This window comes from Centruroides vittatus, unplaced genomic scaffold (assembly GCF_030686945.1).
Source record: "Centruroides vittatus isolate TY-2023 unplaced genomic scaffold, ASM3068694v2 contig_911, whole genome shotgun sequence".
Lineage (NCBI taxonomy): Eukaryota > Metazoa > Arthropoda > Arachnida > Scorpiones > Buthidae > Centruroides > Centruroides vittatus.
In genome coordinates this window covers 318,960-341,777 of record NW_027122600.1, presented here as the reverse complement: position 1 = coordinate 341,777, position 22,818 = coordinate 318,960, and the positions used below count along the sequence as shown (strand labels likewise).

General features: G+C 31.6%; 2 protein-coding genes across 2 annotated transcripts in view; one reads left to right on the top strand and one right to left on the bottom strand.

The window, feature by feature from the left end:
• The first annotated feature begins 1,740 nt into the window (after positions 1-1,740).
• Hsc20 (iron-sulfur cluster co-chaperone protein HscB-like protein, mitochondrial) lies at positions 1,741-2,852 on the top strand. The gene has a single exon (XM_067281194.1). The coding sequence runs from the start codon at positions 1,937-1,939 to the stop codon at positions 2,687-2,689; it is 753 nt and encodes a 250-aa protein (XP_067137295.1). The 5' UTR covers positions 1,741-1,936; the 3' UTR covers positions 2,690-2,852.
• A 2,281-nt stretch (positions 2,853-5,133) lies between these two features.
• The window catches only part of LOC136984279 (insulin-like peptide receptor), a 73,368-nt gene continuing 55,683 nt past the window's right edge, over positions 5,134-22,818 (bottom strand). Inside the window, exons 16-25 of the mRNA XM_067281195.1 lie at positions 21,408-21,559; positions 21,169-21,331; positions 20,987-21,086; positions 20,819-20,883; positions 20,601-20,743; positions 20,448-20,512; positions 20,217-20,343; positions 19,849-20,138; positions 8,420-8,554; positions 5,134-8,337 (exon numbers count right to left, since the gene is read on the bottom strand). Coding sequence (XP_067137296.1) covers positions 7,878-8,337; positions 8,420-8,554; positions 19,849-20,138; positions 20,217-20,343; positions 20,448-20,512; positions 20,601-20,743; positions 20,819-20,883; positions 20,987-21,086; positions 21,169-21,331; positions 21,408-21,559 — 1,700 coding nt within the window. The 3' untranslated portion in view covers positions 5,134-7,877. The remainder of the gene's footprint in view (positions 8,338-8,419; positions 8,555-19,848; positions 20,139-20,216; positions 20,344-20,447; positions 20,513-20,600; positions 20,744-20,818; positions 20,884-20,986; positions 21,087-21,168; positions 21,332-21,407; positions 21,560-22,818) is intronic.

Here is a 22,818-nt window from a genome sequence, read left to right as displayed (position 1 = left end):
ATGCAAGAATGGAGTGTGGAAAAAGTTATGACTGAAGATATCCAAGAATTCTCAACGAAAAGAGCCTATCGCTGTATCGTTAGGTTGGCCAAATTGTCAATCTAATCGATACAGCAAGACTAGGGAATGTAGACGAGCAGGAAATTGAGGAGTAACTGCAGGTTTCTGCTGAGAGTCTTACCAACGACGGCCTTCAAGAACTGGCAGAACAGAGAATTCATGTATAACTGGAAAATAGAGATTCTGAAAACGAAGAACCCAAAGAACTTGTTACAGATTTCCTTAGTAAAAGTTTAGTAACGATAACCGAAATTGTTGATCAAATTGTAGCGAATGATCCAGATTTTGAAAGGAGTGAAAAAGCAAGACGAGGCATTTTGAATGTCATCTCTTGCTACCGACATTTTCTTAATTAAGTAAAGAAAAAGAAAGCGACACATGACTTTATCGCAAAAACAAAGAATTTCAGAAGAGCCAGGACCTTCATAAAAATAATGAACTTTAAAGTTCTCTGTGCATATGTTTATGTGTTATTTATCATACATTATTATGCAAATTAATATAAAAATAACTTAAAATTAAAGTAAAATTTGTTTATTTTTGGTCGCGTGTTCCCCTTTCCCTATTTATGTTAAAATGACTTCGTTTTAACGCTGTTTCGTTTAGCGCTTTGTCGTCTAGGAACGCATCCCCCGCGTTAAGCGGGGTCTTACTGTATTTGAATTCATAATAAACTGATAAACATTGAGAAAAAATAAGCGAACTCAAATCTTTTTAAAAATTAACGGAATGAGCAGATTAATGAAGATATCTATAAATTACAGGATCTTGGTCCGATTCGAATGTAATTCTCACGTCTGCAAGTTGATAACGTATCGTACGGTTATCTAACCTTTAGTAAATTTTGAGATTTGTTTGAAAGAACAAACGAAAAATGGAATACAGGTTAATTATAAACACAGAAATAAGTTTCTAACTCTTTCCACCTTCCCAGGATCGAAACCGGACGGGTCGAAAAATCCCCAGTATTCGTTTGTTATTTGGTTTGTTTGCCTTTTTTTTTTTTTTTTTTTTTTTAACTCTTTCCGCCCTGTGGGCACTAAGAGGGCCTCTTTTAGTAGGCCCATTATGGGTTCGGCCAGGCCCACAATGGGGCGACCGGGTGGTGAGGGACGGGGCCCGACATATCCGAACGGACCACCCCCCGAAAAATTCCTGGGGATTATTCGACCCGTTCGGACTCGATCCCGGGTCCTCCAGAGCGGTAGGCTGCCACCTTTACCGCTCGGCCATCCGGCCGTCTGGTTTGTTTGCCTTGGAAAATTGCTCGAAATCGGATATAAAATGTATAATATTACTCTAAAGATATTTTATTTTTAGATTTTACATTTTTTAGGAAGTAAAATACCGATCCCACTGCTTTTAATTTGAATTTATAAATCCCCAGGAATTTTTCGGGGGTGATAGCACCAAATATGTCAGCCCCCGTCCCGGCAGCCCCATTATGGGCTTGGCCGAATCCGTAATGGACTTGCTAAAACGAGGCCCTCTTAGTGCCCACAGGGCGGAAAGAGCTAAAAAAAAAACAAAAAAACCCACAGGCAGAAAGAATTAACAACAAAAAAAAGAGACAATAGTTATGTATAAGTATAATAAATTAAATGCAATCTGTTTAAATTTACTGTTAATGATAAAACTAAAATTTTGTAACGAACTTTCAAAATTTCGTGATTTTTAATATATTTTTGAAGAAATTTTTCCATCACCTTTCAGTTGGCAACACTTAACAGAGATTCAAGATGGCTGCACCCAATAATTGTTAATTATATAAGAAATATTTTGTTAAACTCTTAGTTTTAAAAATATATTTTTGATGCGTACAGTAATATTAACCAATCATTTAACTGCTTAAAGCATATCTAATTGCTAGACAAAAATGAACAGAACTTTGAATTTTCTCAGATATTGCATTCAATTCAATATACATCAAAGAAATCTGAAATTAATCACATTTCCAAGAATCCTGAACAATACAGATGTATATAAATTAACTCAAATTAACAGAATCTTGTTAATATCAAGAAAATACTGTTCAACAGGAGAAAAATGTTGGAATTGTCAATTTATATTGAAGAAGATGGATTTATTCTGTTCAAAATGTAATTATATACAATTACCAAGCAATGATGTCAACTATTTTGAACTTATGGGCGTACCTCAGAGCTTTGAAGTTGACGTGTCTAAAATCACCACGACGTTTAGGGATTTGCAACGACATCTCCATCCCGATAAGTTCACTACGAAGTCTCTCAGAGAGCAGGAATTATCTGCACAGCAGTCGTCGCTGGTTAATAAGGCATATAAGGCCCTTTCGAATAGAATGGAACGTGGACTGTATCTGTTGGAATTACACCAAAAGCCGCTGGAGGAGAACGGCGTGCGTATGGAGCCAGAATTCTTGGCAAAGATTATGGAATTAAACGAACGCTTGGCCGAAATTAAAGATACCGAAAGTTTAGAAGAATTTAATCTTTCCAATTCCGCTTCTATGGAGGAACTGTATAAAAATGTGGCAGAAGCATTTGAACGTTCAGACATAGACAAAGCTCACCTTTTATTAGCAAAGTTGAAATATTATGAAAGCTTATTGGAACAAATTAAAAAGTTAAGAGAGCAATTGTCCTGTTAGATATATTTTTTTACTACAAAAATCAAGAAAATATTTATATTTTTATTTAATTTAAACATCAGTCTTGTTTGTGTTTGTCAAACTGCATTTTTATAAGTTTATTGTTAATGTACTTGTTAAGGTTTCATGCAATTTAATTAGTGATATATTGTTATGACAAGTTATTAAAATGATTAAAATAAAATGTATTTTTTTAAATTAGTTCTGAATGAATTTTTAATATACAAAATTTTCAAATTAAATTTTATCGATTTATATTAAGTGATTCTCATTTTAGTTGACCCCATTAAGTGTAATGCTTGCATCAAATTTTGTAATACATTTTCTAAACAATACTGTAAGTAGAAAATGTAGAAATGGTTTATTAATGTAATCTAACAACTTACGGTTATGCAACGTTAAATGGAAAGCAGTAAAATACAGTATGATTCACATAAAGAAAAGCACAAGCTATAAATTGGGAACTGGTGGATTAATATTAGATATATTACTACCTTGCTTCTTACAGAACACAGATTTTCTATCATTCAGGAAATATTCTTTGTTTTGTTTTGCATAATGTCATATATTTGTATGATTTTATTGTTTTTCTTCAACAATCAAATTTGCAGGCCATTCACAAAAATAAATCTGAATGTGTATTCAGATGATAATGATGGCCACGACCTTTCAAAATCACTCATTCATGAAAAACTTTTGATCATTGTCATGGATTTCAAGAATATGGCATGTTGCACCACCTTACTAAATATAAGCTGTAGGCTGAAAACATTTGAATGGATTTTATTATCCTGCTGGATGCATAAGGTTACTGAATCGTACTTATTTTCCAGTTTTATTTAGTGTTAGATGTAACCTCTAATAATTTCAATATTGTCCAGGTGTATTTCTTATCATAAATGCCATTTCTACTGTTTTGTAGTTAAATATTTGGATTTTATTCTGTTTACCAGTCTTAATATCTATCAAAAACAGTTTTTGACAAATAACTGCCAGATATGAAGCTGTTTTTGCCTTAATGCACCATTTATAAACTTGCATACATAAGCAAGGTTTCATTACTTTATGCTTTGGTAAAGGTGGCAAAATCTAATATCAATTTTGTGTTTTGAATTCATCCAAATATAGAAATTTAACTGAATATTAAGGAAGTATTCACATATCTAAGAAAATGTTTGAATGCATGTGTGCTTGCAATTATACCCATTGCTAGGTGACATCAAAAGTTGTTTGTTTTTCATTCTAGTGCAGTGTTTCCCAACCTCATTGGATTAGTGACACACTTTGAATTTAACAACATCCTGCAACACAGTAATTTTTAAAATTTAAAATAAATTATGATTGATTTTTAAAAAATTTTGATAATACAGAAGTTAAACTTACAAGATAAAAACTCACGATTTTACAAATATACTATAAAAATAGACTATTTGGGCAAACAATTATTTATTGTGACATTGTCACAATGACAGCATGCAATTTTTAATCGTATTTTTAGTCATATTAGTAGTGACTTGCCCTTGTATATCATATTTTCTTTTAACAGTAGAGTTATGCCAGTCATCTAACACCTGTCGGGGGAAAACTTTTGAACTGAAATAATGTGATATCTGGTGCAAACCAAAGTATGTGTATAGTTAATCGGGGCCTCCTACCCTTAAGGTTTCCATATCTGGTCTTGTCTCTTATCTAACTCCATTCTTGAGATTAAGGAAAGGTGGATGAACAACAGCAGAAATTTATAGGTGTAGACCAATCAATTTTTAAGGAGCTATTGATCTTTAAGCCAGTAAGCTGCAACGTTTATAGAAGCTCCAAAGAGTTACACTGGCATATGCATAGACACACACAACAGTTGCAAGGGGAATATGTCAATGCTGCAAATTTTGCAACAATCGACAATTTAGCGAACATCTCCTCCTTCGATCAGCCGGTAGTAAAAAAGACAAGAGATGAAATTTTAAAAAAGAGCTTATTCAAAATTCTAAAAATATTTTATATTTTGACAATATGCCTGTGGCACTCTTGTAACATACAAGTGCACTGTGGCATAATACAGCACACTTGCACGTTGTGAAGTTGGAAAACACTGCTTTAGTGCTTAGTAATCAAACAAGAACTTAGTATTTTCAGATAAAAGTAGAATTTAAAAAAATGATTAGAAAGCCTAAAATTTAATATCTTTATAAAGCATTTCCAGAGCATCTCTTGCTCTAATTATTGCATTAATTTTTTATTTATGAATTTTCAATAATTAATTTGTCTACATTTATTATTTTCTAAGTAATTAATAACAAAATGATTAATTTTCAAGAGTGTCTTTTCAAGAAAAGACACACTTGAAAATGCGGAGACACAAATCTAGTTATAATAATCAAATAATGTGCAAAAGCTAATTTTAAAAATCAGGATATAATTATTTAATAAGTCAATAAAAGCAAATATACACTTTATATAATTTTTATTTATTATACTTTCAGCTAGATACATGCAACAAAATAATTTTTCAACTGCATCATACATTATTAACATATCAGAAATTCTTAAAATATATTTACAAACTGTAATCTCTATTTGCTGTAAATTTCTCCACAAAACGAAATTTTACAATCTATCGTAGTATAAAAAATATAATATCTAAGACAAAAAATTTTTTCTTTTGATTAAGACGTTTCAAATCACGTATTCGATCTTTACATTTATTTTACAGCAAACGGTTGCAGATTATAAATCGACTCGTATCTTACAAAATGTTTTGGAGGCATTCGTTAGCACCAGATTTGCTAATTAAGTTGGAGATGAATATTTGCATTAATCAGGTTGGTAATCTACTTTGTTATGTCTGTAAAAATGTCAATTGTTTATATTTTAGTTTTGATTACCTGAAATTTATAAAAAAATATCTTTCGTTGCTACTACATTTTAAATATTTGTCAGAAGAAATTGTAGCAGTAACAAAAACCGGAAATAGTTTAAATCTAATTGATGCAACGAATCAACTCCAACGGAAAAAAATTTATTTTCTTCACAAATATTGACTAGATAATATATACAAAATCTTGAAGGAATTCCATTCTAATAAAAAACAAAATAATTATGCATCATTATTTACTTTGATAAATGGAAATTTATCCTTGAGAAATAATTGTACTCGATTCAATTTTTATTGTATAAAATAAAACAATTAATTGCAATAATTTTTTTTTATAAATTTCTACTTTAGTTACTTTAGTAACAAAAACAGAAGTTTGCATAATAATAATTGCTATTTAGCAAAGTTTTATAAGCAAAAGTTTAATGCTTGAGCATAGGCAAATGAAGTTATTTTTCCGATTTGTGCTTTTGTTTTTTTTTTTTTTTTTTTTTTGAATTATGTTTATAACTTAAGTATTTTAAATGAAATAGAAAAATGAGCTGCATTTATTTTGGCACAAAATGCAAAATTTAAGATGCTTTTATTATTTTTTGAAATTAAATCTTTCTGTAGACAGAAAAAAAAAGGATCATTTCTCTAAACTCCAACCAAATGCCGAATTCTATCGGGTTAGATATGGCTAAATACTAAATAAATTATGCATTTAATTATGGATCATTTATCAATGACGAAATTTAATTGTTAAAACCATATATGTTTTTGTTTTCTATCCTTTTATCCTCAAAAATTAATTGCACATATTGATTAAGCACAGTAATTACACAAACAAAAATGCAATACGATTAAGTTTTTAAAAATAATATAAAACTTTAGAGAAAATTTATTTATATGTACAGATTTAGAACGAAAAAAATCTGAGCAAATACAGTATGCGTCAGAATATATGTATTTTATCAAATTAATGCTACGTCTATAACACTTTTATATATTCATGATGTAAAATTACACAGTTAAGAGATTATATATTATTATTATTATATCTTAATATGGAAATTTTAGAAAAATGTTTGCTAACTATTTTGGCACAAAATATAAAATTTAAATTTAAAATGAATGCAATGATAGAATGACGACCTATGAATGTATGCAATGTCCTAAGGCATTTATTAAGAGAAAATGAGATGAAAATTTTTTTAAAAAAGTATTGGCAGATCGTATTGGCTGACGAATTTCTATTGTACAGATATTTGTTATTTAGTACAATTCCATTCCAATTTGAACTTTTTAAATGCAGGGTTTAAAAATATTAAATCGTGTATGGCATCACAGCTAATAATTTAATATTCCAAATGTTAGGGCCAACTGAATAAGTCAGTTTCAAAATTACAATTTTTGAAATCAAATTTTTTAAAATTTTCATTAGAAAAGTAATCTATGTAAAAACTTTGATTATGTTGTCTAAACTAAAGCTCAGTCTAAAATCTACATTTCACAGATGATGTTCCAATTTATTGTTATTTAACTTACCATAACTCTAATGGAAAGATAATATACTTGAATGAAAATATTTACATACTTGTGTGAAAATATAGTTTTAAAATTGGACTGGTTTGTTTCATGAGGCACAATGTACATTCAGCTTAATGTCCAGTCTCAATTTTGCTCATTGATGATAGTTCTTCTGGATGACTTATGGCAATGCTGACGGTACGGACGAGGGATGGAGGATGGCATTAACTCAAATTACTCGCACAAAATTAGGAGGATCAAGACAGAATTCATACACTAAATTCCTGAGAGTGAATTCTGCATTCTTTACCAAACAAACATTAGTCAAATACAAAAGTTTAGAAAAATTTTGACATGTATTAGATCAACATCCCTATTTCATTGATTTGAACATCAATACTGAAATGTGCTTCAGTTACAAAATGGAAACCTTTGCCATTAATTACAATTCAAAATAGGCATCACTTAAACAGTTGGCCCTACTTGATTGAGATATAAAATACCCGAATTAACAAACATGAAAAAAAACTCTGATTATAAGATTGACAGATTTGAGAAAAAAATATATACATAATGGATATTTGCAAAACACACATTATATTTAATAAAAAAAATTTAGTTAATATAAAAAAAATTTGGCTAGTATTTTTATACTTAACACACATGGAGCAGAACAAATCCATCAAAATGTCTTATGAAAAAATTTGAAATGAATGACTTTCTTGATGATTATTTACAACATGTATTATGTTTATTATTATTATCAATGAATATGAAATGGCCATGTTATCAGAAATGTAGTTTTTAGCACATCATAGTCCTTTCTTTGGGAAAATACACACTACCATTGATGGCACTTCCATTTGATAAGTTACTAACCTTGCTACCTTGGCTGTCATCCGAACAAGTAAGAGACATGCTCTTACTACCATCACAATTCTGTTTGTTATTTTTTGCCACATTGGTAGATTGTTCACTGTTAATTTGATTATTTCCAGATGTTTCGGACGTTATGGTCGAACTGGGAAAGTAATACACGTCCATTTCATTATTTAGACTTTTTAATGATATGTTGTCATTAGTTGGAGACTTCAAAGGAGTAGAGGCAGTATCATTATCATCTTGGTTATTTGACTGAGAGAAGTAAAATGAAGACTTCTGGAACTGTGATGATGTCACATACTTCAACAATTCCTCAATTATGTCTATGAATGTTGGCCTCCTCAATGGATTTCTATTCCAGCACTGACTCATTAACATGTACCTGTAAATAAATACATTTTTCATTTATTAAAGCAATATCATCCTTAAAAATAAATATTATAAAATTAAAAATAAAATCTTACAATATTTCTGGACAGTTTTCTGGTTTTTCCATTGTTCCGCCATGCATCACGTATTTTAAGACCTGCTCGTTAGAAAGGCCTTGATACGGTTGAGACGAGAGTGTTGCCATTTCCCATAAGACCACGCCGTACGACCTACAATAGAAACATAATTTAGCATTTTAATAAATACATGCATTTTATTGGAAATTAATAATAAATGACACTTTAATAATGAAAATTTGAAAAATTGTTTCCAATTCCTGGAAAAAAAAGAAAAAAGAAAATAAAGTATAGCATTGAAATACTTGATAAAATTTAATAAAATAGAGTTATTTTTTGTAAATCAATATATATACATATATATATAAACTGCGTTCATCTTTCACTAGATGATAATTTATTTTCTATGCAAATTAGTCTTATCAATACAAATAATTTACATAATGTAAAGCAAAACTATGCAAAATATATATTCATTTTAAACCAAATTAATGTTTAAAAGAATTGTGTTTTCTCTTCTATTTAAATCAGTTATTCAATAAGTATCTTTCCTTATAGCTATATGGATGTTTACTGTATTTACTAGCATATAAGACGAGGTTTTTATTCATTTTTCACTGCTTCAAAAACTTGCACGTGAGAGAAGGATTCTTTGTGTTTTTGCAATAATTTTTGTGAACCGTATATAGTTCATGCCACCATTATAGCAGGGAGTTATCAAGGTCAAGGCAAATGTGGCTTTCAAAGAGATGGTCTGAAAATAGCTGGTCACCTAGCAATAATTATAAATGAGTTATTTCATATTCAATAAACTTTTTCCAGTCATGCACATTATAATCTTTTGGTTTTGCTATGTGGGTATCAGGTGCATGGATAAGCATTCCTCCAGAGCTGATAATAAAGTCGTTCAGAAAATACAGCATTTTAAATTCGCTTGACGGATCAGAGGAGGATGCTTTGTGGAGTGAGAGAAGAGGAAAGTTGTAACAAAGCTTTGAAGGGCAAGTCCGAGTAGACAAAAGGTGATAGCATCAAGAAAACATGGTTGTTTGCCTTTATATGTGCATTTGATAATATTTTATTTGTGATTAAACAAAATAAAATTAGAATTGTATTAAAAAAATCTAATTTTCTTTATTTTGATCTTTAAAGTCACACCTCATCCTATATGCGAGTATATACGGTATATGTCTTAAATTTGTATTTTGGTTGTCAAGCTACTTTGAGGTGCTAAAAAATAATAATAATAAAAAAAAATAATTATCAAACCATTTATATACATGTTATAGGTTAAACTAGTTACAAGGAGGTACTACAATCAACATTTTTTAAACATTTAATTGGTATACAATTAAACTTCTAACTATATCATAGTTTAATGTTACCTTTAGCTAATGCTAAATTTGTGCAACATTTATTACTTAAAATTTTTATATTTGGGGGAAAAATTATACAGTTTTAAAATGAAGGTGGAACTACTTTTAAAAAAATGAACTGATATAGTCCCTCCTTTGAACTGCAATCTTCAAGGAAGGAAAAAAATCTCTATTCTCTCTTAACATCTGCTAAGTTTCTACGTTCACAAAATAAATGGAAAACAGAGATCGACTCGTGATAAAAACCATACTTGTCATTGAATTAAATTACTTGAAGGTTATAAATTATCACATAAAAAATATTTAATTTTAGATGAATGTAAAATCTTTTCACTTTAAAAAAGCAATTGATAATAAATAGAATCATTTGATAGTGGAAAGGTTAAATTGCTTGAATACCAACTGAAATTTTGTTTTTTGTACACATTCAATTAAATTATTATATACAGTCAAACCTCACTACAACGATATTTTGGGGAAGAGGAAAATAGTATTGTTATACTGAGGTTTTGTTGTAGTGAGGTCTTGAAACTTAAAAACCAAAATGGTAAAGAAAGTGAAGATTAGTTTAAATATTAATCACTACAATCTATATAATGGTCTCTAATTGCTTTTGAATTATTTATTAACCAGGAAATTGTATTACATTGTTCTGAACTTTATGTTGTCTTAAAAAAAGTTTGTTATTTTGCTTTGACTCATTTTTTGCAACCTGTGGTTTACAAATGCTGAACAAACTGCATCAAGAGCAGCTGGTTGTTTGTTTCCAATTCCAAGAATTGTGGTTGCCATGTGTTGAATTGTTTCTATTTGAGAAATAACTTCTAAGATACTGGGGAGTTTACATGGAACTGATTCTTCTTCCTCATCTTGGACATCAGTCCCTAACTCTGCCGGAATTGCCTCATCGTTGCAGTCTGTAAATAAATATAGCTCTTCGTCAACAGAAATGTATTCTTCTGCCACAATTTGTTGGCCTGTCCAGTAATACAGGCAACACTGTTGCCTGTATTACTGGAACATTTTTTGAGTAGTTCCTGGAGATCTCTACTTTGTGACACCAAAGGCATGTTACCAGCCTCACTGTTTGATACCAGGTCATCATTCTCATTGTCAGATAACACAGGTATGCCATTCTCTTGAATGAAGACAAGATTTCTTTCTTCCAGCAGTTCTTGATTGTAACAGGTTGCAAATTCAATCAGCAGCTGGCAGTCATCTCAAATGCTTGTTTTATGTTTGTTATATGAATTTGGTAACTTCCTTTCAATCTTTATTAACACTCTCTGCACTAAATGCAATCTGTACTTGGCTTTAAAACTCTGAATTATTCCCATATCTAGTGGTTGCAGCACTGATGTACAATTAGAAGGAAAATAGCATATTTCAGCATTGTGTAATGATTATATATTGGTATGAGCAGTACAGTTATCTACTAGAAGAGTTATTTTTTCCTTTTCTGTATCATCTGTTTGTCCACCATAAGCAGCCCCTCATTGAAGATGCTTGCAGTCATCCAACATTTTCCATTGGCCTTATAATGGAATGAAATAAGGAGCAATTATGAGTGTAACAGGAAATAGGAAAATTAAAGAAAAATAAGTTGAGAAAAGGCCTTACCTGGCACACTTCTCATGTTCTTCAGAAATCAGGGTTTTGCTGATCTTCCAATTATAAAAGGTGTTAATTTGTCCATTCATGTTGAGTTGCAACACAGAAGAACAGTGATGCACTGTTTTGATCATTTACTACCTTTGCATGTTTCCCCTTAAATGCAAATGTTTTTAGGGGCATCAATTGGAAAAATAACCCAATTTCATCTGCATTGTAGATGATGTCAGGTTGATACCTTTCAAGGATTTCTTTCATTTTTTTTCTTACTCTGAGAATTTGTTTCTTCAAGCGGTACTGATTTTTCTTCCCCTGAGACAACTTTGAAGATAATGCAATGTCTTTGTTTGAAGCAATGCAGTCATCCGTTGCTAACTTTAAATTCCATGTGTCCAATCATCTTTGAGAAATGCATTGCTTTTTGGCACAAGACTGACCTGTTTATTGGTATATTCTGTACCCGCATCTCGGTAAACTAACAAAATGTTGCACCGTCAACATCATCACAATTAGGTATCTTCAGACATTTCTGAGAAGGTTCCATATTTCCATCTGCTACACTGCACTCAATTTTCTTCCATTTTCTTTAAAAATATTGCTATAGTTTACTGAGAAAAGCCATACTTCTTTGCAACTTCTATTTGCTTCATTCCACTATCGATATCTTTGAATGCTTCTAACTTTATTTCTAAATTTATTTGCTTGCATGCTTTTGCCATTTTTTCCTCTTTTGCTTTCTGCTGGTACTGCTAATCTCTTCTTCTTGGCCACTTGCCAGAGCTCGTCTGGAGGGAAAAGGAAACTCTTCATAATTGATAGGTGCTTGAAGTTCCTCATAATAGGATTGGATGAAGTAGTGATGACAATCACAATGCTGCCAATTAGCTAGATGTGGACAAACCATTCTGGAGCACTGGAAGGATCTGTAGGTAACACAATTAATGAACCATGCAGTTCATGCATCAATCAGTCACAGTTTGCACCAACACATTCCGATAGTTGTATCGTTGTATCAGGGTTTTTACTATTGTTGTAGTGAGTGATAAATTACAGTATTTGTATAGGACTTTGGCTGGGACTGAGGAAATTCTATCGTTTTACTGGGGTTTATTGTTGTAAAGAATATCCTTTTAGGAAGGTTTGAATGTATATATTAGACATTATAATAGATAGCCCAAATTTCCAGTTTCGTTCTGTAGAATTAAATAGGATATGGGATACTCTGTAACTTGCTAACATACAACTAAATTTAGTATACAGGTTAATTGTACACTAGGCTTTCTGAATAAATAATCTTTTAAGTTCATCAAAAATAATCTTAACTAGTTCATTTTCATTCATTCTTTTAAAAAATTTCATAATTCTCATTACCAGAAACAGAATTAGCTGAGTCAATTTATGTTCATAACATATGGCATACCCAGAAATAGACTTCTCCAAGTATAATAGTTTTCTTAAATTTTATCTGAATAATTTCAAAATGTTTACTGGGGTCTTGACTGGATTAAACAGTTTGAAATTATTGTCATGTCAGGGGTGGCTGATTTATAAACACCTGGCTTTAAGTATATGAAATGAACAAATTCTGTGTCAGTAACACTATAGATACAAAATTAATTAACACATACACAAATTTATTCCATAAAGTACTCACTAAATATACAGGGTTAGATTCCATAGAGACCACAAATGCCCAAAATACGTATATCAAAACAAGTGAGGAACTTTACATTATCTAATCTAAATAAACATATTATCAAAACATATCCAACCAAAATCAACATCTTCAGACATACATATCTTAGTTTATTCTGGTGCAGTCACTAATTATGTACCATGGCCTTAAGCTACAGTCACAAACATATACAATGAAAACAGATAAATATGCATACCTGGCAAAAAATACTAGAAACAAACACAATGCTAAACATCAATTAGACAGACTAACACAACATCAAACTTAATGAACAGGGTTAAGAAAATATACAGGAAAGTTAAAATGCACACACAGTGCAAACAAACCAATATGCATGCCTAATAATATATTAATATTCTCAAACAAAAACCTAGCAGCCAAATTGCAAAGATTCAAACAATATAAAATAAGCTATTCACAAACAATGAGATACTTTTCTACAGTCAACTAATACAAACTCCACACAATAGCACACCAACAAAAAAAATTCAGACTATTGGTCTGCTCTCTGGTCCAACCCAATTACACAGAAAAACGAAAGAAGCCAGATAAAAAGAGGAAGAATAAAATATGCACAATTCAGGGCATTCACCAATCAAGCCCTGTGTTGAGATAAACACAATCATCATCTAAAATGCTGTACAAAAACACAGCTAAAAGATATCCAGTGAAGATAACGTTCATAATTTTCCATACAAAAGTTTTACATCTCTGCATCAGGAACTAGCCAAAACATTTTATGTACACAATCAACAATCCACAAAACAGAAAATTTTTTTTATATTTTGATTTTCATGTGTATGATGCCTTAAGATCTATCATATGCCTTCACATCTTGCATAACAAACAAAATATACCAGCAAACTGAACAACACAACAACCTCAAAGAATAAAAGGTTGTCACAGAAACACATAGGATGTGAAGTACTACTACTCAGATTCAGTCATTCTACAATAAATTAAATCTTACAGGAGTATAATTTAAGTCTTTTGATTGAAGTGTTCATTCTACAACAACACAAAAATCTATATATGGTGTACAGTACATAGATTACAAGAAAGCATTCAACTGCATCCCACATTCATGGTCATTATTCAAATTACATCCAATACTTATTACATTTCTAGAGAATACAATCCAATATTGGAGACTGACACTACACCTCAGACTTCATAACACATACATCAAAACAAATGAAATACAACAAATCTCCCTGAAAAGTGCCTTAAGTCCAATCTGGTTCTGTCTGAGCTTAAATTCACATCCAATAGACCAAACAACACTAAATATGAATGCATCATCAAACAGAATAAAGCAGCACAATACATATTATCTCATCTCATGTACATGGATGACATAAAACTATGCATCCCCACAAGCACAGCTAAATCACCTATTAGAAATTACGCCTTATTCCACTAACATTCAAATGGGGTTTGACGTAGACAAATGCAGAACATTTCCCACAGGAAGAAAAAAAAATTTTTTTTGTACTCTAAAATCAAGATATCATTGAATCCATGGATGAGAGCAGTCTATAAATATTTAGGATTCCAACAGGCAAAATTAACAGAATCAACACAAACAAAACAAAGATTAACAAAAGAAAGAAACAGCAGAAACGACACAACTCAATGCAAAACACATTTAAAGCAATCAGCACATGTCATTCCAGTACTGACATTCAATTTGGAGTTATACATTGAGCATACAAAACTTGAATAACATTAATAAAACACAAACACCACTTAAGTTGTCCATTGAAAGACTGACTTTTTGTAAAGAGAGAGGTTAAAGCCTCACAGATATAGTACAAATAAATACAAACACTGCAAGAGTTTTTTTCACAAAAATCAACAAATATGACAATTACATGTGACCGGAGAGTCGGTACCTCCTTGGTATCTTGTCAGGACTGACACCACCACATCCCAGGTGACACAGAAACAGAGACGGCAGGTTAATTCAATCACACGAGTGGCCGTGTACACAGGTGATTGGATTTGGGATGGAGATGAGAAGAGAGACAGCGAACCGGAAGTGAATCACTTGGATACCAGGTTAACAACCAATAACAATTTAATTTCAACAGAAAGGAGTAATGATACAATAAAATAGACATATCAGGATAGATATATATAGATTTAGCCTATCAATCTAGTGGTCACGGGAGAGAGAGTTTACATGAGGTTCGTGTGGCGATAAATACCTGTCCAGTTGTAGTCTTGCTAGTTGTGCCTTTCTGGTTGTAGTCTTCCTGTCAGAGAGGATGAGAACAGTTCTAGACCCAGGGTTCAAAGATGAAGTTATTCCAATTTGGCAATGATAAGATATTCTGTTTGGAGCCACGAAATGTTTGGGTCAGAGTAGTATAATCCGTTCAGAGGCAATAAAATTAACATTATCGGGTGAGCAACTGGCGGCGACCTAAAAACAGCGGTTTGGACCCCACACACACTTTAGAAGTTGTCTTGATGACAACGCCCTTGCTTGTCATTACCTCCTCCCTTTTATTAGGGGGGCTTCTCTCGGGTTTTTCCCATGACTTCACTAGAATTTTAGTACATCGGGGCCAATAGTTAAAATTTCACTCATAGATTCTGGGTGACACATTGAATATGTCACCTTCAACAAGGAAACAAGTTCATGGGAAACAGTTTTAATTGTCTTTGACTAAATTTTTCCATTTTGTCTCTCTCTAAATTTTTTGTAGAAAAGCAATCATCAAACAAAAGGGCCCTACACCACATTCAGCTCTCACATACACAAAGCTATAACTCTTGTAACAAAAACAGTACACATTAAACTTCCACAACATTGGCCTGGATCTAACACGATACACGAAATGTACACACACCATCGGGCAGTTGTGGGCCTGGAAAGAGCTTCACAATAGACACTAATGATCTCAGCCATGATCATGTTGATAGAACTACATCAAACTGCTGGCTGACTCATGGATACCTCTTTGGAGAGATGTATGGCAATCATAAATCCTTCCAAGATCAGGTCATAAATACAAAAAACTACAGGAAGTACATTTTAAAAAACATGACCCTAGCAGATAACACTTGTAGGAAATGCCACATCGTGCATAAAACTATATAATACATCACAGTGAGCTGCAAGCTTTTAACAGAAACAGACTACTTATATCAACATAACCAAATATCAAATACAATACATCAAAAGATTGCACACAAACAAACTATTGGGTTGTTCGGAAAGTTCGTAGCGATTTTTGATAGCCGACAGTTGAGACACCGATTGACACAAAAATGATTAGAATTGTACAAACCAATGAATATTACGATAAATGACCTTGAGACGCGTCCGTTACAAAAAAACCGTTAAGATTATTCAAATAGCGTTTAATTTGGCTCATTGCAAAAATGGATGCGAACAATGTGCATTATTGACACTTGTTTCTTTTCTTTTTTCGTAAATGCAAAAATGCTGTACAAATAGCAAAAAAGATATGTGATGTTTATGGTGGGAGTGCTGTATCAGAATCAACTGTTCGAAAGTGGTTTGCAAAATTTAAAACGGTTAATTTCAGCCTTGAAGATGCTCCTCGCTCAGGAAGACCTCCTGTTATTGAAGAGGACCAAATCAAAGCATTATTGGATGAAAACCCTCATTACACAACTCGAGAGATTGCAGACATAGTGAAGTCATCAAACAGTACTGTATTTCAACATCTAAAGAAGCTCGGATACGTGAATCGTTATGACATTTGGATACCTCACGACTTAACGGAAAAAAACTTACTGGATCGCATCTCCATTTGTGATTCTCTTGAAAGACGAAATGAAAATGACCCTTTTCTGAAGCGTTTAGTGACAGGTGATGAAAAGTGGATCATTTATAACATCATCAGCCGAAAACGATCGTGGGGTAAGAAAAATGAATCACCATTAAAAACTCCAAAGGCCGGTCTTCATCCAAAGAAGGTCATGCTCACTGTCAGGTGGGATTGGAAAGGAATCCTGTACTATGAGCTGCTTCCACAGAATCAAACAATTGATTCTGATAAGTATTGTTCCCAATTGGATAAGCTGAACATGGCAATTAAAGAAAAACTTCCGGAACTGGCCAATAGAAAAGGCATTGTGTTTCACCAAGATAATGCCAGACCTCACACGTCTTTACGAACACGCCAAAAATTATTGGAACTAGGCTGGGATGTTTTACCCCACCCCCCTTACTCACCCGACCTTGCCCCGTCGGACTACCATTTGTTCCGTTCTCTACAAAATTCCCTTCATGATAAAAACTTTGATACTTTGGAAGCTTGCAAAAACCACGTGGATCAGTTTTTCGCGGAAAAAACTGGAAAGTTCTACGAAGAGGGTATCATGAAGCTGCCCCATAGATGGCAACACGTCATAAAAACAATGGCGCATACATAATGGAATAAAAGTATATTTTTAGTATTAAAACAATTTCTTTTATTTCTCTTAAAAATCGCTACGAACTTTCCGAACAACCCAATACTACACACCTGGGAACCATATTACAGACACCACCCTTCAGACAGTCATAGAAAACAACACACAAATATACTCTGACTTGTTGAAACTGGATTTGTCTTTGTTTTGAATACTCATTTGCATGGAATTGCTTTTCTACCTGGTAACTCTTCAAGGGTCATGTCTCATTTTCTTTTAAGGATTTTATTTCACAATCCAAAGGACTTAGCCATTTCTCTTGGTTCTGACAACTTATACAGAGGCAATAAGTACATGGATTTTCAAAGGCATTTGAAATTGCTGACATGACATGGTCATCAAATCTTCTAGGATGCAGAAACTCTGAATGATCCCATAGAGTCATTTGTTGTGTTGTCTCTTTGCTCTCAACTTCATCGTGAAAATTCAAATGTCCTTTCTCAGCATAAGTATTGTATTCTAGTAAACTATCAGACTTCATGATTATTTGTGGTTGAGATATGTTCAAGATAGCATTTTTAACAATGAAGAATTCTACTTGAAAAGTGACATCCCTCGAATGAATGAGCTCGTTGTTTTCTCTGTCCCCTATGTGATACTCATCATCACCATCATATCTTATCAAAACACTTTTCTGTGCTTTCTTCTCCCACTTTTTCCTTAGCTGCTTGGCTATATGAGTATAGCAAGCATTCCCAATGATTCTCAAGTGTTTAATATTTAGTTTTTTATTAAACCATAGTTCAAATGGCAATTTACCTTCTCTTCCCACTTTTTTGTTCTTCAGACATGGACGAATGTTATCACAGATTGTGGGAAGTTTTAATATTAATACAGTAGACCTCCCTATAACATGGTAGATACATTCTGTGTTATATGAATCCTGTGTTGTACAAGTCACTTAAATACATGAGCCAATCACAGCCTGGCACATGTGCAGTTTAGCGGCTACAGCTGTTTGAAAGGTTTTCTTCCATAAAATTAACTGATTCTAGACTAATTTGACTCAATTACACAATGTCCCCAAAAATTATACATGATTTCCAAATCACATATAATTTTTTGGGAATAATCCATATAAACTATGCTATAAACAAAAAATTGTAGGATTACTTACCGAGTGTGCACCGTTTGATGACGCCATTGCTTAAGCTTGTTTTCGTCGCGGAGCAACTCATCAAATGGCGGACATGTGTTTCCTGATCAGCGAATTTTTCTCAGAAAAATAACATAACTTTGGAGACATCATTAATAAAAATATAATTTTTATGGCCATTGAATAATAAATGTTTTTTAGTAGGTCCAGTGCTTGTTTAAACTCAACGGTTTGTACAATGTCCACTATTGGTCCAGATTTGACCAATCCTGTCGCGACACGAGTTGGCAATGACGTTTTACCGTGTTATACGAGTCTCTTTTAGCATGTTATACGAACACAATCGCAATTTTTTCGCCATGTTATACGAATCCGTGTTATAGGGGAGTCTACTGTATATATGTTCCTTTTTTGTTTAATAAAAGTTTCTTTATTAACTATCACAGTGTGTGTTAGAAGTTCTGGCATCCAGTTTCAACATGACTGATCTATAATCATCAACAAAACAACCCATCACACAGATCAGACATGCTCATTGAGAAACAAAACAAAATCATAGATTACAGAAACAGCTATTCCAAACATCCACAACATACAAAATACATAGACTCAAAAAAAGGGTATTGTTACTCAAAACTTGCACACAAAATAAAATACCTGCAGAGAATGAATATGGTACTTATTGTGCTTGTGGTCCTTCTTGTACAGGTGTCATACCACATACACTACACAAAAGTCTAGAAACACTAAGAATTCACAGCAGCACATATATCATGTTACAGAAAGCTATCATACTTAACACATCACATAAATTCAGGAAATTCTTAAACACAAATGTATAAATGAACAGCACATATAAACAAAATAATGGATTTTTCTACAGCTATGTGTGACTTGGTCTGAAGTAACATTAAGCACCAATATTAACAGAGTGGATACATTTTACCTATACAATAATAATATCTCACTAAACCAAATACAATAATAATAACAAAAAAAATTTTGCATGAGAAAAACTGAATTTTTTCAAAGAATTCTCAGGAATACATTAAAAAAATCATTTCCAACCGTAAAAATTTAAAAACATTTGAGATGATAATAATACTTTTTTAGTTTAATTAGTTAATTAATAAAAATAACTTTAAACTACTAATTAAAATATACTGATTCAAGAACTAATTTTAATAATAATGATTCAAGATAAAATAAAACTCACCAAACATCAGACTGACTTGTAAAAACTCCATCTTTTAAAGATTCTGGTGCCATCCATCTGACTGGCAACAAACCTTTTCCGCCTTTACGATAATAATCGGTTTCATAAATGTCTCGAGTCATGCCAAAATCACCTATTTTTACAGTCAGGTCTTCACTGACCATACAGTTTCGAGCAGCCAGATCTCTGTGAACAAACTTTTTAGCTGCTAAATAGGCCATTCCATCTGCTATTTCGATTGACATCTGCAAAACTCTTTTCAAAGTTGGAGGCTGGCAATCTGGATTTTCCTATTTAGAAAGTTTTAGGAATGTAATTTTTTAAAAATAACATTCAAAAATTTCAGTTTAGTATAATTCAAAAATTACCTCGGGTCTATGTGAACGCAAATAAGTTTTTAAATCCCCATTAGCCATCAATTCCATTAACACAAGAACGGGATGTCCTTTTGATACAACACCCAATAGTTTGACAACATGAAAGCAATTAAATCCTCTAAAATTAAAAATTTATAATAATTTGTTGTTGTTATTATTATTATTATTATTATTATTATTACTACTTTTAAAGTTTATATCCACAGAAATAAAACTACATACTTCATAACAGAAGCTTCTTGTAAAAATTCAATCTTCTCTCTATGAGAAGCATTTTCATTTACTGTCTGAAATAATGAATATATTTATGTATCAAGTGTCTAATTTGGAAAATATATAATAGTATAAAGTAAACCATAATTAACATTTAAATACCTTAACAGCACATCTTATGACTGGCTTTCCTGGAATAATCTTTCTAGCCTCTCCTTCATAAACCATTCCAAAAGACCCTTGCCCCAACTCTTTTATTAAAGATATCTTCTCTCTGTCCACTTCCCATTCATCAGGTTCATAAACTAAATGAAATTCATAAAAAAATAATTTAATTAACAAATATTAAATTTTCAATTAATAATTTAAAAATAAATTACCAAGATTAGCACTGATATATTCGGGATTCACTGAAGAGTAGAGAATGCCTTCATTGTGTCGTGCTCTAAAAATATAAATAAATTACTCTTTCTACTATTTTGAAAAATCAAACTTAATCTCACATTAACTCATTTAAAATAATAAATTATCATCAATAATAAACTCACTTTCTTCGATAAAACAGCCATGCAGAAATACTGATAGAAATTAACACAAATATAACACAGCAAAAAGCAGTGACTATTATTAATTCCTTTGATAAACTGCCTAAAAATATTAAATTGTTAATTATTAATTAATTAAAATATTACAAATTTTTATTTAGTTTAAAGTAAAAATATTAAATTACTTTTTCTTTCTGGAATGTGGAAGAAAAATGGAGAAGTCCAGTTGCCATTTCCAGCTAGAGAAGTGGCTCTTAATCTCAAAGAATAGTTACCCGAATCCAAATTAAACAGCTGATAGCCTTTATATTGTTGATATTGCAATTGTGTTATACATATTGGAACTATCTGTAAAACAACAATAAAATAAAAACTAAAATCTCGTATTCAAAATCTTATTTTTTGAATAATGCTATAGCCTTACATTTTTATTATCCAATATTTTGTACTCAATATGATAATAAACAATTAAACCATTTGGATTTTCCGGCTCATCCCACTTCAAATATATTATTCCGGAGCTTGCATTTTCTGCATTGATTTGAACAGTACTTGGGTCTATATTATCGGCAGTTTCTGAAAAATTTATTTATTAATCGATTTAATTGATGATGCAAACAGCATATTTTTTAAAAATATTTTTGCTAGCAAAACTTCTTAAAAAAACAAAAATACAACAAACATATAATATTTCTTTTATCTTACAGCATTAAATTTAATTTTCAAATCAACAATCATTAGTTACTATAAATAATATAAAACTAGTTGTATCCAAGAAAATATCTGCTGTAAAAAATTGTTGTTAAATTATAAATAAAAAGGGAAAGTGAAGAAACAAATTTATTTACAAAAAATTTATTAATATAACTTATGAAATAACTTCATAGTTAGGTAAGTATTCATCCTTGCTTAACTCAATTATATTTAATTGAATGTAGTTTTTCATTTCTTTCTTGTCTTAAGAGTACTTTGGGTGACATTTTATTTTTCTTAGCCAAAATTTAGTTTATAATAATCTTTCCATTAATAACAAAATTAAAATAACAATTGAAATCAATGAAAGAATGTCAACCTGGAAAGTTTCAGAAGCAGTCTTTTTACTGGATGGAGTTCAATAGCAAGAACGGCAGAGAGGAGTGTCATTATGGCAAAAGCAAAATTAGACATATTTTTCGTTTCTCACTATTTTAAATAAAAAAACAGCAAAATAGATACAACAAGCTAATATACATTAAACAAACTTCAAAATGATGTCGAAACATAAGTATAATTCATATGCAAGTACCTTAATTGAAAATATATTTTGCCTTAATGTATTCTATGCATATATAGTTAAGTTCAACTAAAATAATTTAATTCTTTACAAATGCACAAAACTAATGATAAAAATTAATTCTTCTTCATCTTATCCTTTTTGAAATTGAATCCTATCCTATTGAATTGTATGTGACAATACAATCCAAATAAAGCTTCTCCAGTTTTGCAGGTCATTACATCTTTCAACTAGTGAAAAAGATGATCAAGATGACATCATCAACTGTGAAATGGGTGTCAATCTATGAGACTTTCAAAAAATAATTTTGGAGTCCTCAGTCATAATATGTCCAAACTAATTTAGAAATTTCAGGTCATTTTCTTATGATATTTTTGCTATTTTCATCTATTGTATGCCCTATACTCCATTCTTTATATGATCCACAAAGAAAATTTTTACTACTTGTCTATAGCACTTATCTTTGAAGAAAAGTGGCTTTTGCTCATCTATATTGAACAATGTCTTGACTTTGTAAACACACACAAGAATAGAATTAACTAATCTGTCTATAAAACTGTCT